General features: G+C 32.3%; 1 protein-coding gene across 1 annotated transcript; it reads right to left on the reverse strand.

Moving 5' to 3' along the window:
* Positions 1–716: 716 nt before the first annotated feature.
* LOC145169525 (agamous-like MADS-box protein AGL27) lies at positions 717–18792 on the reverse strand. Its single transcript, XM_079088070.1, has 6 exons — positions 18445–18792; positions 1719–1788; positions 1545–1603; positions 1256–1349; positions 1090–1173; positions 717–976 (listed from the first exon to the last, which is right to left on the reverse strand). Exons 1-6 carry the CDS (start codon positions 18639–18641, stop codon positions 827–829), a joined length of 654 nt encoding a protein of 217 aa, XP_078944196.1. The 5' UTR covers positions 18642–18792; the 3' UTR covers positions 717–826.
* Positions 18793–21711: the final 2919 nt, after the last annotated feature.

A 21711-nucleotide genomic window follows, 5' to 3' on the forward strand; every position in this document is an offset into this window, starting at 1 on the left:
CAAATATGATATTACAAAAAAATAAATAAATAAATAAATAAAAATGATGTAATCACATGTGAGATAAGAGGAAAAAAATAACAAATGCTCGCCATATGCGATTTCATGTATGGACAAAATGACCATCCATTTTTTTTTTTTTTTTTTGGAAAATTTGAAATCGTAGATGGCTCGACGAAACCACATATGTGGTTTTTATGGCTAGTTTTTGAAAAAACTTAATCTTTATCTATCTTATGGAAAATGATGCTACTTTATAAAATCCTCTCCAGTAAAGGTTATGGGAACAATGAGATTAAAAGACAAACTCAGCCCATACAAGAATAACTTTGTTCTGATCTCAATCCGGCCTGGCCGTTTAACCAACAATGGAGCATATATGAAACTACTCAAAATAAACCTTTCTTCTACTTCTAGGTGAAGCTCTCCCATGCTAGTTGACCATGACTCTTTCCACTTATCCTTTGAACACCACAGTACATCATCACCACACTCCTTCTAATCATCTCCATGACACCGGCCTTATATATATTTAAACCACAAATAAATTATTATTTTGTATGATAAACACCCAATACGAAGAAAATCGTCATATTTATAATGTGGAACTTGCATCTTCACATCATTAGATATAATACTATAGTTCTCGATTAAGTTAATACCCATTCTCTCATACAACTTTTATAATAGGGACCAACCAAACCAAGGCATGCATAGAAATCGGAAGTAGAGGCTTTTTTTATTTTATATTTTATTATCTCGTGGCTTTCTAAAGACATCGTCTATATATTCCTTGAATTAGTTGATTAATATAACAAAACATCATCTACTCCTTGAAGAGAGGGAGTGTTGTTAAAAGTGGTTGTGGTGGATATAGATTGGTCTGGTCATAACTATGGCTATTTGCAGAGTGGTCAAGACCTCCACCACCACCATCACCATCTTTCTGGTTCTTCTTTGCTGATGCCACCTGTAACTGTAAGTCAAATGCATCTCATCAATAATTCTTCCATGGCAACTCCACAACAAGATTGAGGTGAAACAATTGCAGTTTTCGTGTTAATAAGAGATATGTATATATATATTTACCTGCTGTTTCAGTTCTTCCTTTTCCTTAGTTAGTTTCCTTTCCTGTTCGTGGAAGGTAGACATGCGCTCCACCAGCAATTGTGTCTGTGCAAACAATATTATAATTATATTGTCAATTTACAGACTCAATGAGAGAGCAGAATCAGTTAGTTAGACAATGAATAACCTTTTTAGATCTTGTATGCAAAAGAGCAGCATGAAGTTCCTCCTCTAACTCTGTCATGTCACTCACAGAGACCTCATTTGGTTCTTCGTCAACCCTGTCAAGCTCTGGGATTATCTTAATTTGAATTTTAAAACTACTTAATGATCCCTATATATATATATATATATATATATATATATATATATATATATATATATATATATATACACACACACACGCTAGCTACTTGATTGACCATACATCATACACAGACATATATAGTGCTTCCATGATATGTGTATATACATACCTTCTCACTGACTTTAGAAGCTCTTTGCATGTTCGGAATCTTGTGGACTTGTTAAATGCCTACAAGATATCTTGCAAATTTAATGTTATATGGTGAGATCAAGATATGAATAGACAATTATAGATCACAAATAGTAGAGAGCTACTACCAGTTGCTCAAATAGTCATTACTTACCATATCTTCACAAGCTCCTTCTTGGGTGGTTCTCTCTTCTGCCAGATACCTGGAAAGGATAAGCTCCACACTAAACAATAGCTGGTTAGATAGATAACATTTAAGTCTATAATGATTACTTGTAAGCTTAAAAAAGGTAACCATATTTGGTTGTGTTGCATAATTTACTATTTGATTAGAATGGATTGCATTATAAATGGAATCAAAAGACAAAGGCCCTTGATTAGCTTTCTGTGGGATTAGCCCTGAAAATATTGGAACAACTAAATTATTCGGATTTTTTATGCCAAGGAATAATAAGCCCTACAACGAACCATAGCCAGTTAGATAACATCCAGATCCAAAGATTAGATTGCAACCTTTAACTACCGAAAGATTGAAGTAATTGACATATTGTCGTAATAAAATAGTAATAAAATAGGGAGAATTTCGTATATTTCCTTATTAAACATCAAAATATCATATTTTCCTAACTTAATTTCTAAATATCATGTTTACCCTTCATAAAATTTTAAAGTATTGTATATGCTTTATATATATATATATATATATATATATATATATATATATATATATATATATATATATGCCCTTCTTAGATATCAAAATATCATATGTGTCCTTAAACATCAAAATATCAATGGTAATATTTAAAATATCATCTATCTACATCATGACAATATTCACCAACAACAAAAACTAAACAACCAATACATACATTCCATGGAGAGGTCTAAAGATGAAGCGTTTTGTTTGTCAAGAGAGCAAGATTTCAGCAATCTAAAAGTAATGTTTCATTATTATAGACGTAGGGATAATACAGTTAAAGTTTTTTTAATTATTATAATAATTCTAAAATATAAAAAATGATTATTAACTATTAAAAACATTGTAAAAAAAGATTTGGGGAAATATGATATTTTGAAGGTTTTTATAAAGGGTAAATATGATATTAAACAACTACATTAGTCAAATATGATATTTTGATGTTTAAGAAGTACATATATGAAATTCTCCCAATAAAAAATTAGTCCAAAACCAAATTGTGGTGCATGAAGTATAAAGCCCCAAGTGTAAAGGATGAATGACCACCCTTGACCTTTACTAATAAAAATTATGCAGGTAAATAGTGTGTGTGTGTGTGTGTGAGAGAGAGAGAGAGAGAGAGAGAGAGAGAGAGAGATGATGTTCAAGCACCATCTGATGGACTTGTTCAAACTCACCATGCAACATTTAGTCCCCCAAACTCAGCCAACTATGGGTCATAAACACCAAATAAAGGAAACAAAGCCAAGTAGCTAAATGCTTGAATGACTTAGAGAACTTGTACAATAATTCAAAGGCGAGTACAAACGAAATGGGAGAGCCTTATTATACTTGAGGCTTTTTGGAAAACGTAAAGGAAAGCAATTAAAGCATGTTGCTTCTTGAAGACGATTATTCAATATCCTTCTACAAGCTCACTAGAATCTTTACAAAATATATATGAACATGTGTCTCATTACATAGTGATGTCTCCATCGTGCCTTCCTCGTTTCCTTGTAGTTAGGTCCAAATAAATCTCCCAAACCTCTCGATTGAAAGAGGTCATTACAGTCGTTGGTGCTTACTTAGACACTCCTCAATTCGGGTCTTCCAAGTCTTTGTAATATGAATTGCGGATGTTCACATAGAAAACCAAGTGGCTCTTCAAATTAGGCGGGAGTTGGAGTTGGTATGAGATTTTCCAACTATCCTTATCATCGGGGAGAAGACATTCGCATTGGCGCACTAGGCTCTTGTGTACCACTCCTTTTCCGACTTATAAGAAGTCATTATATTCCCTTCATAAGTTGTGGCCAATGCATTCAAAGTTAAAGGTTTTCGTCTCATGATTATATTAAAAGGGATTTGAACTATTGCATCACCTTTTTGCTATTATATCAAGAAGTCTTTCCAAGTCCTTTGGTTCAATCATATAGTTCCATTATTATATCTAAAGTAAAACACTCACCGTCTCTATTTTCCATAGGATATAAGCTTATGAAAAAGTTTAGCTCTGTTCCTAGTTGTTTGAATAATTTTGTCTAAAACTACCCTTGAATCGTAGATCTCGACCACCTATGATAATCATCTATGGTATACCCCAATAGCCATCTCATCAACAATGTAACTGATTGATGCTACAATAGAAGTCGCATAGTATGATAATTGATCAATGCCCATAATGATGTTGATACATCCTTCCAAGGTTCACAATCATGTGATATATTCCATAAGTATACTTTCCCATGGACCCGCGAATGTTGGTAATGATGCTAATAATACTTTTGGTTGGCGTAGCTTGACTTTGTCTTTGTGTTACACCAAACACGTTAACGTCTACTTCTACATCATTCCATACGACAATAAGTATTAGATCAATGTTAATGATTGTCTTATCCCTGCAAGTACAACACTTTTGGAATCAAAACTCTTTTGCAATGCTCCACCTAAGGTTATCCTACTTAGGCACGAATAACCGATCTCCCTTGGTGAACATCATGTCACCCTTTTATCAAAAAACATCAAGTTTTCCTTTCTCGATCCATTTCCATTAGATTCTTAGCCAAATGATTTTGTGTTAATACTTCTTTAATTTGGTAATGTAGAAAGAATAAGGATTACATAACTGTTGCAATCTCCACCTTGCAACTTAGTGCATTTGTCACTATGTTTGTCTTTGTGGGGTTTCACTCTACTAAGTAAGAAATTACACTAGAGAATCGTTTTTCAAGCTTGATTTGGACTCAACATTTTTTAGGTTTAGAAATAGCTCATGGAAATATTATACTTCTAGATCATAAACTTTTCTGGAGCAAATCATGCCTTAAATCAGCAAGGAATGTATAACCACATTTCATCTATTTTTATTGAATGTTACAACACCTCTCCAACTTATTCAACTTTCGATTTTCAAATGCAATTGAGTGTCTCATGCAATAGGACATACCCAAAGTCCGATGTATCTATATGTAAGTTGAATGATTGAGCCTTATCTAGTAGTCTCATCACCCGTTCTCACATTACGATACCCTTCAACCCTTGGATAGCTACTTGACAATTAGCATCCTACTCCCACACTTAATCATTTTTCAAGATATCCATAAAAGGATCTACCTGACTCAAGCATCATTGGATAAAATTCTATTAATGGTTCACATGCCAAAGAAAAATCGAAGTTCCTCAACCTTTGTTGGACCCATCCAATATCCAATAGCTTTCATTTTGGATTCACCCATCCTCGACCATAAATATTGATCTTGTGTCCTAAGATTCCATCTGCTTCTAAGTACATAAGCACTTCTATTTCTCATAAAGCTCGTTATACAAATAAACATGTAATACTCGTGTCAAGTGAAAAACATGCTCATATAAAGATGACTATAAACGATGATTTTGTCCAAGTACATCACCAAAAACTTGTCATGCAAATTATGGAATAAGTGGATTTTTTTAACAAAAAAGAATGACCAAGAACTTATAGGAATCATACTTTAAAGTTTTAACACGTCATTTTTTCTTTGTCCTCTTCGGCAATCTAAACTTGATAGTACTTTGGTCTGAAGTTAGGCTTAGAGAAATATTAGGTTGTTCCCAATTGATCAAATTAAAAGGATACTTGTTTTATCTCCATGACCTTGTTCAAAACTCGAAAACCAATGCATATTCATTAAGAATCATTCATATTTCGTTAAAAGGAATATGAACCAATGCATGACCAAGGCAATCCTTTTAATTTCAAAATTAAAAGGATACTTGTTTTATCTCCATGACCTTGTTCAAAACTCGAAAACCAATGCATATTCATTAAGAATCATTCATATTTCGTTAAAAGGAATATGAACCAATGCATGACCAAGGCAATCCTTTTAATTTCAAAATTAAAAGGATACTTGTTTTATCTCCATGACCTTGTTCAAAACTCGAAAACCAATGCATATTCATTAAGAATCATTCATATTTCGTTAAAAGGAATATGAACCAATGCATGACCAAGGCAATCCTTTTAATTTCAAAATTAAAAGGATACTTGTTTTATCTCCATGACCTTGTTCAAAACTCGAAAACCAATGCATATTCATTAAGAATCATTCATATTTCGTTAAAAGGAATATAAACCAATGCATGACCAAGGCAATCCTTTTAATTTCAAAATTAAAAGGATACTTGTTTTATCTCCATGACCTTGTTCAAAACTCGAAAACCAATGCATATTCATTAAGAATCATTCATATTTCGTTAAAAGGAATATGAACCAATGCATGACCAAGGCAATCCTTTTAATTTCAAAATTAAAAGGATACTTGTTTTATCTCCATGACCTTGTTCAAAACTCGAAAACCAATGCATATTCATTAAGAATCATTCATATTTCGTTAAAAGGAATATAAACCAATGCATGACCAAGGCAATCCTTTTAATTTCAAAATTAAAAGGATACTTGTTTTATCTCCATGACCTTGTTCAAAACTCGAAAACCAATGCATATTCATTAAGAATCATTCATATTTCGTTAAAAGGAATATGAACCAATGCATGACCAAGGCAATCCTTTTAATTTCAAAATTAAAAGGATACTTGTTTTATCTCCATGACCTTGTTCAAAACTCGAAAACCAATGCATATTCATTAAGAATCATTCATATTTCGTTAGAACAAGATCATTGAACCATAGAGGTCCATGGATGGTTAATTTACCCTTATCGTCTTTAAGTTGTTTCTACAACTATTGTAACTATGGCCGTGCCATACAAAAAGGGGATTTGGAAGTTGGCTTGGAATCTAGTTCCAACTCGATCCACCTTCGGTCTTATGGAAGCTTCTTAAGCAACTCCTTATGCCTCACGTCCTTAAACTCACCATGAACTTGCTCGATTTTCTTTAGGACAGTTTATATTATCATAATTTTTCCCAACTCCTCCTTTATATCCACTAAATAAAAGGACTTGTTTCGAAGCCCTAATTGAATTGCATAATGTATATCATATTCATTTCGTTCTTAACAACATTTTGCATAAAAACCATGAAGATACATATTGAGTTAGCAAAAGGCATTTGGAAATCACATACTTTGTGAAAAACTCTAACATAAGCACGAGTTAGAAGCCATCTATTGCAACCACTAATAGGGTGGTGATCTCTTCACAATCTCTAATCTTTGCACTTATATCGTGTGTCACCCCATAGTTAACTGTTTATTTGAGTTTAATCCTTTGTTGAAGCAACTCCCCTTCATGATATTGATACCCAACTGTTTTGCTTCAACAAGAGACACAAAATTGTTACACCACTATCGACAGTAACAAACCAGACTACCTTAACTGGTCAATTCCACAAATTAAAGTCTTGTTTCTTACTTTTGGAGTCTCCATCTTGGCATTGATTCCATCAAGGATTCTCAATGCTCCCATGAAAAAATCTCCATTCTTAATTGCAACTCTACAAAAATGTGTTGTTATTATGAAAAAATAAGCTTATAACACTTCAAGTTATAGTCATATATGAATGCTAAATAATTTAGATAATATCTTGCCATTTCCGTTTACCATTGTTAAATTGTCCCCCAAGGCCAGATTGAGAATATATATATATATATATATATATATATATATATATATATATATATATATATATATTGAGAGAGAGAGAGAGAGAGAGAGAGAGAGAGAGAGAGAGAGAGAAAAGTTAATATAATCTATGTAATATACAATAAAAGTCCACCAAAACAACCTAATTGGTTTGAGAAACTAAGTCTGAGGGGTGTTTACTGCCAAGTCCCCAAATCCAACTAGGTGGCGGGTGACCGACCTAATTCCTGCTGCACTAGTCAATCAACACTAGCCAATCAGAACACCATGTGCAAGCAAAGAACTAAAATAAAAAATAAACATGAAATCATAGAAGCATGTAAAATTGCAAAAGGAGGCCATGAACACGTACTAAGAAAACTATACTTATGTTTTATAACCTTTGAATTCCATGTTAGGTAAGAGACATGCTCATTAATAAATAGTAAACAAAATCATGGAAGCATGTAAAAGTGAAAACAGAGGAAATAAGCATGTACTAAGAAAATTATACTTGTGTCATAACCTTTGAATACTCAGTTAGGTATAACCTTTGAATACTCAGTTAGGTATGGGCAGATGTTTGTTAGTGTGCTTATGGGTAAAAGCAAAACAAATAATTGATTAAGTGGTATATTGATAATATGTTTAACATTAAAACATTCAACAATGAAGTAGGTTATTGAATTGGGTAATTATAGACTGTATAGGTTGTAAAAGACTTTTAATCCTTGTTACATATAGGGCATACACTAAATTAGCATATATGTCAAAACTGATAATTATAACACAACCATTTAATTTTACTAACATAATATAAACACTATTATATGTATATATATATTAAAGCTTGACCAAGTTAGGAATAGTAAACTTTTGTTGACTTTCATTTTGCCACACGAATTTCCAAACTTTTACACTTTTAGTACCTTAGTAAAATTTTGTTGACCTTCATTTTGCCACATTACTTTCCAAACTTTTACACCTTTATTCCCTTATTAGATGCCTTCTAAAAATATGATATTCCTATGACTTCTGGCTTTTGTTTCCACGATGTTTCCATAATTAACAAATACAAAACCGGTGCGGTGCGAAGCCCGTGTTTTTTACAAGTTCATATTAATCACTATATATATATATATATATATATATATATATATATATATATATATAGAGAGAGAGAGAGAGAGAGAGAGCTAGGTTCAAATGTTTCTAGCAACTATTGTGTGCATGAATGCACCAATAGGAAATTAGAAAAAAATAAATCATTAAATAAATCATTTAAGGGTATTATAGTAATCTTTGCATAGTTAATTATGGTAGATCAACAACAATTCCTTATATCACGCAAGAAGCAAAGATAAATTTAGAACATTAGCCCTAAATCGATTTCACCGCTTCCCACCACCCCTGTAGATCGATTTCACCATTTCTCTCTGTCTTCTCTATTTGTTCCATATTCAAGCCCTAAATCGATTGACGAAACGAATGATATGTGTATGGATGTTACAATTATAGAAAGAAAAGAGAGAGAAGGAATGCAGAGAGAGAGAGAGCGAGCGAGAAAGAGGGAGAGAGAGAGAGAGAGAGAGCGCATCACCTATGAGACACCCCCAACACGACCCCCCCTTCACCGCCACGCACTACCACCGTGGTTGAAGCTGGAAGCTCATAGATATTGATTTCCGAGCACCGCCTTCTGTCTTCCTTCATTGCTTCCCGGAATGGCCCAAAGTGATGTCTACGTGATATATTCCTTCTTCATCAGGTTTCTTTATTATTTTTATTTTATAGTCAAACAAAAAAATCAAAGATTGAAACATTGGGTTTTTGTTTTTGAATCCCAGGTACGTTTCTTTCTTAATTTTCTCCACTTTCATGATTATAAGAAAAAGATTTAAGAACTACAAATTGATGAAGATATAAAAAAGAAAGTGGGAATTAATAGAAAACATTGATAATGAATCCTTGATAACTATGTAGATAGTGAGAGTTCAGATATGATCTCAAAAAGCTCATAAAATAGTACTGTAATAATAAGATTGATTATTACAAGCTTATTGTAGATATGAATGATTTAAGCATAAATGTATTCAATAATGAACAAAAGTTCCTAGATTTAGTTGAACAAATAGAAGAACCTCATAAAAATGAGATGCTTTAAAAAGACTTATTGAACATGAAAAACAAGAACAAAATAAAAATTAAAGAATAGAAAGATTTAATACTCTTTAGATGAAGTTCTAAACAAATTTCATGGTCAACCTACCAAAAATCCAACCATTAATGATCTGAGAAATGAAATAAATATACTAAAAGAATGAACAATAGGAATCAAAACCAAACTTAATAAGATGGAAAAAGAAAAAGAAATTATTATATAAGCACTTTTAAAGAATGGACTTTCAAAAACAAAATAGATTTCAAAATAGAAATCAATAACTTCCTCTTTTATGAGGCAAAGTATCCAAAATGGTATATTAAAATTAACTTAGTTATAAATGAGGAATATAGTCTAGTCATAATATCATTTGTTGATAGTGGTGTTGATATAAATTGCACAAAAGAATGACTAATCCTAGCTAAATATTTTGATAAGTTTATATATAAAAATAATATCACTATATATAGCTAACGAAACAAAAATGATATTATCATACAAAGTTTTTAAAAAAATTTTGTTTGTAATGATTGAATATGTTTAAAGAACGATTTTACAATGATAAATAGGTTATCACAAGATTTAATTTTAGAAAATTCATTCCTACACCAAGTTAAACCTACTGAAAGAATAAAGTCTAATGGAATACTTATAATTTTGCAAGGGTAGAAAATTTTATTTAAATATATTACGAAACTTAGAACTAGTAGGATAAATGAATTAAAAGGGGGAACTTGTTTTTTTTTTAAGAAAATCAAATAAATTTTATAATAGAAGAAATAAAGGTTTGCAACCTACATACAAGTTTATAAAACCCTTCTAATAAAGAAAAAATCAAAACTTTAGAAAATAGAAAGAGATAAGAGAATTTGTAATGAAATTCCTTCAGCATTCTGAGAGAGGAAAAAAACATGTGGTTCATCTACCATAAAAAATAATTTAAATGAAAAAGATATTTGCAAAAAGGCTCCTCCTATACAAAAGAATAAAGTGATGATTTATTTTTGTAAAAAAAAAGTTCAATGATTATTAGAAAAATATTTAATAAGAAAAAGTAAGGCTCTGTTTGATTGATAATCATCTGACCGAGTCAGGTCAGACATTTTTGACTAACTCGGTCAGTTAAAAGCTGTTTGGTAAATCAATTTGGAGCATCTGACTTGGAAAGTGAAATCTGACTCGGTTAGAAGAGAGCAATTGGCTGACTGAGAAAGGAGAAGCGTATGCCACTTATGCCCTTGTCCTACCTCTCTTCTTTCGGTGCCTCCATACCCGACGAACGTTTCTTGTGTAGCTCTATCATTTCTTGTCTGCAATGTTGTATAAAACGGGTGTGGCTTGCCATATCTCTGTCGTTTTTTGTATGCGATATCTTGAGAGTATGTGCTTCGACGAAGGAAAGTTTAGGAAGAAAATGTGACGGCGCCCGATTATTCAAAAGAAATTGTTAAAAATAAAGATATGTAAAAGTGCAAGTAGGTTAAATGGTGTTTGGGCTTGGAAGCATTATTTGGGCTTTTTTATTTGAAATTTTCAAAGCTAAATTTTATACCACGACTCATAAAGGTCTTTTATTACTATTAAAACAGAATATAGTTATAAAATATTTTCAAAATAATATCTTTTGTTTCATATGTTATATTTTAAAATATCATAATTATCTTTTATTTTCTCTCAAAAAATTAGATTATAATATAAAAATATATTATTTTTTATAACTATATAAAAATAAAACTAAATTATAAAGGATAATAAAGATGATAAACTCTCTCAAATATATCATTGCACTTATTATGAAAATGTTTTTTTATTTTTCTAATTATGATTTACGTTTAATTTACATTTTGAATGTTGATTTGTATGTTTTAATTAGTTAGCAATTTCATTTATTATTGTATAGAACAGCAGGGTAAAATTGTCATTTTTCATTAGTCAGCACATTTAGTCAGATGTATAATCAAACAACATGGTTTCTTACTCAGTCAGAATTTATTACCCAGACAGACCTTTCTCAGTCAACACTTTCTCAGTCAGTATCTATCAAACGAGACCTAAATCTTCATGGAGTTGTTCGACATTTTATGTAAACAACAATTCTAAAAAAGAAAGAGGGGTCCCAAGATTAGTGATAAACCATAAACCTCTTAATTAAATTCTAAAATGGATCTAATATCCTATTCCTAATAAAAATAGACCTTTTAAGTCGTATGGATGAGACTTTTATTTTATTTAAAATTTTGATCTAAAATCAAGATATTGACAAATTCAATTCATGAAGAAGACAGAAGACCACTTTTATGGTACATTTTGGTCAATATGTATGAAATGTTATGTCATTTGGACTAAAAAATGTCTCATTCATAATTTCAAAATATTATGAATGATATATCCCATGTTTACTCTGATTGTTTATATTGATAATATTATGATATTTTCTAAAAATATTAATCATTCTTGTAAACATTTGAATATTTTCTTCTAAAGTATCAAACATAATCTTTTGACTATTTCGGGAAAGAAAATAATTTTTTTTCAAACAAAAGTTTGTTTCCTTAGTCATGAAATTGAAGAAGGAAAATACCTTCTCACTAATATATCTATAAACTTTGAAAATAAATTGACTGATGAGATTAAAGATCAAACTTATTTACAAAGGTTTTTAAGAAACCTAAATTACATTTTTGACTTTTATAAAGATCTTACTATAGATAGTGCTCCACTTTATGATCATTTATAGAAAAATCTTTCTCCTTGGGGAGAACATATAAAAGCTGTAAATTAAGTAAGCTTAAAGTAAAAAAAATCTCATGCTTTTGGCCAGTGATAATTGGAAAAATGTAGTAGAAATAGGTGATTTTAATATCAGATGTGGATGCATTCTGAAACAAATAAATCCACACAAAAATAAAGAGGAATTGGTCATATTCACTTCTGGTAAGTAGAATGATGCTCAAAAAAATATTCAACCATTAAAAAAAAAGAGATGCTCTCTAATATTGAATGTATATCCAAATTCCAAGAGGAGTTGCTAAATGAAGAGTTTATATTAAGAATTGATTGGAAATCAACAAAATAAATTACAAAAAAGATGTTAAAAACCTTGTCTCTAGATTGTTATGAATAGATTTTGAAAATGACATGATTCATGATTTGTCATCATAAAATAAAATTTATCGAGAGGGGTCAGGATACAATCGCCTCCAATAAGGCAAGAATAGTAAAAAAAAATGCCCATGAATGAATGAGGTACAAGCCCATACCAATTAAGGATTATAACAAGCAAAAATTTCGAAAACCAATGTAGTATTACATATTAGGATTATATCAAAGCATAGAAGTATGCTTTTTGTCATCATAATTCAACAAGAAATCATAGCTTGTTCTTTATGTTTGTTAAAGACTTTAATCTTAACACATATTTTTCAAATTGGTTTTTATCAACATGGGAGAGATTGTGCCCTCTACAAGAAATTTTCCAAAAAGATCTAGAAAGGGAAAATATGTCCTTATTTTTAAACAAATTCGTGCTTTTGATTGTATCAAAATACAAGGTGTCATGGATAACGGCCTATTGACTATATATTATACAAAATTATGCAAATATTCTCTCTTTGAAGAGAACCTATTAGGTCAAATGGTGGAAAAATTCAACCCTAAATATGTTATTGGTCAAGTCATGGATGTTATCGGAGAGCATGATAATAATCAAAAATTAAAATCTTATGAGGTAGATAACTATGCCAAAAATGAAGATAAGTTGTTATGGTCCATTACACGGGAAAAAATAGTAAGAGAAAATCCAATCATTTCCCATGATGAATTAAATAAACTAATCCAAAAAAGAGAAAAAAAATTCTTATAGAATTATGTATGGAAGATGATAATAATATGTCTTCACAATGATATTTTGATAATGAGGATATGAATGGTATCGATCTTAGTTTGGAAGAACAAAGAGATTAACTAATGAATGAAGTTGCAAGTATCAATTCCAAAGATGGTGCATTTAGCAAGAAGAACGAAAAAAAAGACGAAATCAATAAAAATAAATTCCAAATTTAGCCAAAGGAGGTAGAATCTCTACAAATCAAGTGGAATTTTTACAGTCACTTTTTAGAGAATCTGATTGAGAAAATAAAGACAAATGATTCTTATGCTGAAAGAAAACAAAAAAACATTTTCCAATAAATAACGAAGTTGAGGTCCGATTTTCAAGTCCTACGCTTGATTATAAATAGAGCCTTGCTAGTTGAAGAAGGCATCCGAAAATTTTCATATCTCTCTTTAAATTTCCTTAGTTTTGTATTTGGGTTTCAAGTTGTAGAAGTTTTTCAATTTCATAGAAGTGTGTAAGGATCTCATATCCATGGAACTAGATTGTAAGTTTTCTTTTCTTTAAGACAAAACTGCAAAATTGGTCACTGTGGTATTCAAAAAACTTTGGATAAGGTCCAAAAAGTTTGCAACTTGCATGGAAGGTCCAAAATCAAGAAATTCCTGTGATTTTGGTCCAAAAAAACTTGAAAAGACGGTTTTTCCCTTTTATTTTCTTTTTTGTATTTTTTATAATCATTCTAATACTTTTTTATTTTTAAAAAAAGAATTATCTCCCACCCCCATCGTTCTCTCTCCCCCCCTCTCTCTTTCTCTTGGTCGTCCTTTTTCTCAATTTGTTCTGATTCTCGTCAATATGAGCTTTCAAACAAGAACCAGTTGTGAAATGATTATTAAAATCTGGAAGAAGTAAGAAAATCAAACCCAATTGTATGTCTGTGTTCGATTTTGATATGTTTGTGAAAAGGGTGATATTTCTGGAAAAAGGTGTGGGTCGGACTAGAGTCTGTGGGCAAAAAAATTGAAGAACAAGAAGTACAAAAGTGAAGCCTACCCCAAGATGAAGCATCCTACCATCTCCTATTTCTTCCCCCCCCCACTATTTTTCAGAAACCTATATGTACAAGCTTTTCTTTCAATCTGAATCTGCATTTGGATCGAGATTTGCAGGGGTGTGAGTTTTTCATCATCAATTTCTGGGTTTTACATCATTATGTGTGTGTGTGTTTATTGTGTTGTATGTGTATGAATATGTTGAAGAAGATGAAGTGATTATTACAGCAACCCATGAACGATTATTACATCAGCAGGGGTGAAGAAGGCTCTGTATCCAGAGACGGTTCTTTTTTAGAACGAGGCGAGAGAAGAAACCCATAGCATATGATCGTCGATGACTACTTCATGAGTGTGTTCAGGTATACGGTAGTATGTGTGAGAGAGAGAAGGGAGGGTGACTAGAAGCTCTGATTGTGATGACGGGATTGTTCCGATGATGCTTAAGGTGTGATTAGGGCTTGGAAACCCTCAATTGGACCTTAATTCCTCTCTTCTCTTCTTCTTGGTTGATTGCTCATGTACGACATCCTCCTAACTACTTTTCTGGTTCTGAAGATGATGTTCCTGGGAAGAAGAGACAGGTGAATGATGAGAATATTAATAAAATGTTGGATTTCATTTTCACCACCACCAGTGATGATAAGCAGCAGGTATGAACAAGTCTGATGCCCCCAAAGCCTACTTGTTCGTGTCACTTATCTCAAATCAAGATGACAGGTGGTGTTTATGAAACTCATATGCAGGTGAACCAAGGAGGTGTCGATATTTCTGATTCTAATTGTATTCTGATGATTTATGGTGCCATGGAAGCTTCAATGTTTCGTAAACAATGTGTATGTAGTTTAAATTGCACCTGAAGTGAGGTGAGAGAGAGAGAAAGAGGGGGGGGGGATAATTCCTTTTTTTTAAGTAAAAAAATATTAGAATGATTATAAAAAATACAAAAAATAAAATAAAAGAGTAAAACCGTCTTTTCAAGTTTTTTGGACCAAAATCATAGTAAATTCTTGATTTTGGATGGTCCATGCAAGTTAAAAACTTTTTGGACCCTATCCAAAGTTTTTTGAATACCACAGTGACCAAATTTGCAGTTTTGTCTTTCTTTAATATTGTAATCTTTTATGTATTATTTTTTATGTTTTGTTAATTAATTTAATAAATTTTTATAGTTATTTAAATCTTTAGTCCACATTAGATTAAATTATATAAAAACAACACTTTTATTTAGTAAGTTTTCTATTTTGGGAAAACGATCCTAATGTCTATTGGTAAAAAGCTATATAATGGGAAAAAATCAGCTCATTTAGAGCTCGTATGAGCAACTTAAGGTTGTTAAAGTTAGGCAAATTATTCTGCAAAATGTTAGAGACAACCCCAAAAGCCCATGTTTAGGGTTAGTCGATCCTAGCAAATTAAGGTAATTCAACAACCTAAAAGGTAACCATAATAGAGAACTACATGTTGGAAAAAAAATAAGCTAATTCGGAGTTCGTATGAACAAGTTAAGGCTATTCAATGTTGGGTAAAAAAATTATTCAAACAGTTGGAAACAACCCCCAACATCCTTAACAACCTTTATTTAGCGTTGTCTAACTCTGTAAAGTCTTAACTAATTAAGGTGATTCAGAATCTTATAATATATCATAGACATAGAACTACATGTTGGGAAAAAAAATTAACTCATTCGGAGTTTGTATGAACAAGTTATGATTGTTCAAAGTTAGGAAATCAATTCTGGTTCCAAACATGAAAAAATCGAGAAACGTGGGACCGGAAATTGATTTTTATGAAAAATAGGAACTGAGAACCACACCATTTTTCATATTTGGTTATGATTCGGTTCTTTTGAGTATTTTGCTCATCCCTACAAACATGGAGCGATCGCAAAAAATCCGAAAAAACATGATCTTGAGAATTTCTATACTCATGGATGCAACTACAAAGAACTCATAACTATTAGTCCTTCTAAGTTAGTAAGAAAAGGAGGACACATAGCCGTTATGAGTTGTCTTGATGGCATGGAAAGTTGTTTTCAAACCTGCCAATGAACCCTCAATTAACGAGTATGGTTTGATTCAACTAAGTTAAAGTTAAATTCTCTCCATTGATTGAAAACTATTCAGTTTAGTTATGGTATCATATAAGCAACACCAATGCCATTGTATTCATAGATAAGGTAGTCACGTAACCTTGTAATGTAGTCTTTTTCTGCAAGGTTTAAGAAATGATTTACGAAAGTTTGTCAATATGTCTTGACTAAAACCTCTCAAGAAGTCATGTAGTTAGAAATCTTTGTTCAGAAGGATGGTTAAGTGCCAATCAATCATCATCTAATGAGAAAAGAAAGTTCGAATAGAGGAACTCTAGTCAAACATTCAAGAATCCATTAAATGAAGGCGCAAGTACACTTGACAAACCAAATTGTTCCAAATGTAATAAGAATCATGCTAGAGAATGTATGATAGAACATTTGCTATAAATATGGTCATCTTATCCATATGATGAGTAATTGTCTTTGGAAGAGAGTCTGTTATAATTACGATTCAATTCGACATCGTACAAACAACTACCCAAAGCCTATGAAATATGGGCAACTATCTACTTATAAATAGCATATTGGACTTACATGTGATTTCTTTTAGTGGTCTTTATGTAATGTAAAAACCGAATTTATCATTTTAGAGTTTCGTTGTAAGTATAACATTATATGATATGATTTGACATCTTTTTTATAGTGTTAAAGTATATCATGAAAGATGTTTTAAAAATGAATTTCTTTTTGTGCTTTGTGTCAAGATTGAGGTAACACCCCAAAGTTGAACAAAGTTCTCAAAGAAGTCCATGAAAAGATCAAAATTGGAAAGTATTAAAATATTGTCATAATCTCCGAATGCTCAGCCTGCCCCTAAGCAAGGAGTAAAAGTGTTTAAACAAGCAAGATGGAAAACATTATGCTAATTTAGCACGAACCATGCCCTTTATAGCCAAAATATAGAACGAAAAATGCACCACCCTTACGAGGTACTCAATAATTTTTAAGAAAACCAACTTAACAGCTGAGGGATTTTTTTTTTTCATTTGGTGGGGGTCGGGGGAGGGGGATTTGTCATAGGCAACATGCAACTTTTGATTTGTTAAATTTTCATCATTTTTCTCCTTTGATTCATTAGTACAATCAATATTATTAGTTCAAGATGAGTAGCTAAACTTTTATTTCCAATAATGGGTGTAATTAGTGGTACTATTAGTTAATTAGGAATGAGTTGTGTTTGTTTTTATTAATTTCTATGAATAAAATCATTGCTTGAATGCTAAATTGTTTATATATTTTTAATCAAGCTTCAAGTTTGAAGAAAAAAATAACTATTGTCAAGTGATTTATGATAATTACTTAATTGATTAGGAATTAGTGATTGTGACAATTGGTTTGAGTGAAATACTTGATAGACTTTAATAGTTAAGAGAATTTGTAGTGGATCTTTTAGATAGTGAAGTTGGTTTTTTTTTTCAACATTAACCCTTATAAATAACATGATTTATATATATGTTATCATTAATAATTGTTTGGAGTAGAGTGTTTCTAATCAATGTGTAACCACTATCTACACCTCAGGTTCCTACTAACAACGTGCTCAAAACCACTGAACCAAAGTAACAACTAGTTAGTATACAGTAAAACCTACAAGGACATATATATGTTGTTACTATCATGGCAAAAATGGAAACATTTACTAAGCAAACATGTACATTATTTTCACCACAAGTGGCTTTGAATCTCCACATGCCACCAAGAATAGGTGCTTAATTACTACTTGGATAGTCGGATGAATAAAATGGACCATAAGATCTACATGCATTTCTAATTATAAGAGTATGGCATTAAACATATCGTTAATTAGTTCAGACAAAAAATCAGTTGTGAAAGCCCTAGAAATGCCATCATGTAGTTCAGAGATTCCATATTTATATCTAAATTAGAACAGCATGTATAGAGAAAGATACAATAAGAACACATATGTAGGAACAGTTTTTCGGAAAGAAAATCAAAAAAATCATGCTGGATAATGTAGAAAACAATGAAATGCACCTGTTACTATTATAGCCACCGCTGCAGAACTCATAGAGCTTGCCGCTATCGGAGATTACAAAAGCGGCGACATCAACATCACAGATCACGGACAGGTGTCGTGCTTTCTTAAATAATCCTAATCTCCGCTTAGAAAATGTCACTAACCTGCTACTCTTATCTTGGATCCGCTTAATTTCGAGTTTCCTCCGCCCCATTTTCTCTCTCCCGGCCGATGGATGAATCAATCTTCTAACCCTAAGTTCTAACTTCTGATCACCGGCGTCTCTCACTAAAATACTATTTCTATCTCTCTATTATATATTATATATATGTATAATCCTGTCCAAACTATTGTAAACGATTGAAACGAATGCTCCTTGTGAAAGATGACCTTAGTCCGTACTACTCCTTATTATTTATATAATTATTTCCCTAAAAGTCTTTGTCGTTTAATGTCGGCAACGAAAAACAGACACTTCTCTCTTATTCAAGATTTGTATTATGTCATATCATGTTTTTCAATGATGTTATTTTTATCAATTTATTATAAAGTGACACAGTTATATTGTTAAATAGTATATTTTTAGGGTTTAAGAGAAAAAATCGTTGGCTACCTCTCCATTTACAGATAAGAATTAATATTGTTTAGTTTCTTTAAACGTTTTCTCCTAAACCTAATGCATGGTTATTAATGGCAGATATTAATTTATTATAATTTTGATAACTTGTTTCATACAAGTTATAATATTATTAGTTAGCAACAGATACATTCAAATGAATGTTTACCAATTTAGCCTGATTAAAACTTTGAACTTATTTTACAAAACAGCATAATTTTGATCATTTCATCTCTTAAGTTCTTATATAATGCGAACATAATATCGAACGTATAAAAATTACTTACATGATTGCTATATTTTTAACAACCATGTATACAATTGAACTTCTTAACCCATCTGATCATAATTAATCAATTGTCAAAAAGTATATAAACAGGTTACTGTTAAATGTGGAAAAGACCCCATTGATTAGGGTTTAGTATCACCACAAGGAATGAGGCCTATACCGACGACATTTTCAGCAACTATGCATGCAATATTTCGTCGGAAAAGCCTATACCGACGACTTGTTGTCTATACAAAGTCGTCGGTAAAAATGGAAAATGTCCTCGGGATAAATGTCGTCGGTACAGAGCCACTAATGCCGAAGATATGTTCTCTTCAAAGGGTCGTCGAGACTGATTTTAAGGAAAAAAAAAGTTTTATTATAAACCTATTCCGACGACATGTCGCCGGTATAACGGTCACCTTTACCAACGACATGTCGTTGGGACAGGGTTAAGCAATACAGAGTACAGACGATATGTCGTCTGGAAAAGCAGGTGACAGACAACTTTCATTTTAGTACTAGAGACGACATGTCGTTGGTAAATGTGAAACGGTTATTACAGTATATATGCAGAATAATATCAAACACTTAATAACCATAACACACCATTAAAACTTTACAAAAAAAATCTACTACATAGCAAAATAACAAAGAAAAAAGTCTTCAACAAACATTGTTAAAAAATAACATAAAAGATCAATCAGAATCTTCATTGTTCTCGTTCTCATTGTCGTCCTCGTTCTCCTTCTCCTTGGTCTCGTTGGTTGGTGTATTGGGATTGCATTGGAATTGTGGCATTGGTTGTGGTTGGAAGTTAGGAATGACGGACGTGAATGTGTTATTATACATTTGTTGCATATGTAGCATTTGTTGTTGCATGTATTGCATTTGTTGAGTTAATACATCAACTTAGGAATTATCTGAAGATTGGGATGTGGAAGCTTTGGAACGGTTGGAATCTTCATTTGGAAATAAATTATTGTTGATGCTTAGTTTCCTTCCAACACTGCGAATATATCTGCGTCTCTCACCGAGGGCACAAGTGAGACAATGTTCTTCATTTAACTTTTCGTTCTCCTTAAGCCCTTCTTGCATCAACATCTTCTCTCGTTGAATATTTTCCTAAAATAAAGAAAACAATAAACATACATTAATTAAAACAAATAACTAAATTTATATACTGAAATAATAATAATAATATACCTTAAAATAACTATAACTATAATAATAATAATAATAATAATAATAACATATTTATCAAATAACATATTAACTTAATTTGTTTATTACTTACCCAAGTTATTTCCGCTTGCGGTGAACACCAACCCCGACTTTCTTTTATCTTTGGTTATGGTTGCTCAGTCATGGATGAGCTTGTTGGTTTTGAGGTCTCGAGGGTTTTGCTCAAGGTCGTGCATTAGAGTCGCAGGACTCAAGGATGGATCGACCGTTATGATCGGTTTGGGGATTGCAGTTGGAAGTAGAATGGTTGATTGATGGGTTGGTATGTCGCTATAAATAGCAGCAATTTTCCCTTTTAGTCTTCCCGGTTCGGAGGAGGAGTAATCGGGCTTGTGAATTGTTTGTTGGGATGTAACCCGGTATGGGCACTGTTGGTCGCGGTGTTTGGAGACAGATTATCAACACGGTAGTACGCATGTCGGTTGATGTGATATGGATGTTGGTGATGTGATCAAGGGTCCGTGTTCTTAGGTGATAGGCAGGCCAGGTACCGGTTTGGTGGTTGGAATTGCAGTCAAAGAGTGTATGTGTTGGATCATAAGTCAGTATTGGGTTATGCTCTTGTAAGGGAACCTCAATGTTAAGTGGTTATGATTCGGAATTTCAGAGGCCTTCAGCTGAAATTCCGGATTCTCTTTGGATTTGTTTGATCCTTATCTGGAAGATCATCATATGTGTATTATTCATTCCTGGGGGTCAGGGATGGTTGTACCTGGTTGAGTCGGTTTGAGTTATGGTTTGGTTTCAACACCCGTGGGTGGTAGTTCGAACCCTAAGTGGGGGAGAATTGGGTATTCTGCTTGGTGGATCATCGATCTATTCGGATTCGTGGTATTGAAGAATGTCTTTTTGGAGTCTGCGGTGCGAGTGTGTGGGATCTCGATTCAGGGTTTGGCCAAGGAAGAGGTATATAGAGGTGGGTAATCGAGGAGCTCGTTGCAGCTATTGGTCCCTTTTGGGGGTGCAAATGAATAGGTAAGGAGTCGTTGGGATTACTCAGGATGAAAATTGGTGACAGAAAGAAATTGTCATCTGGTGGTATGGATTCCTAATTATAATCAAGCTTGGGCAGAGATCGATTAAGGAATCAGTCTCGGAATTTGGTACGTTCACGATTATTGATCACATTGTTGCCTTTCAGCAAAGGTTCTCCGA

The sequence above is a fragment of the Lactuca virosa genome, chromosome 4 (assembly GCF_052849685.1).
Source record: "Lactuca virosa cultivar CGN04683 chromosome 4, Lactuca_virosa_CGN04683_v6, whole genome shotgun sequence".
Taxonomy (NCBI): Eukaryota; Viridiplantae; Streptophyta; class Magnoliopsida; order Asterales; family Asteraceae; genus Lactuca; species Lactuca virosa.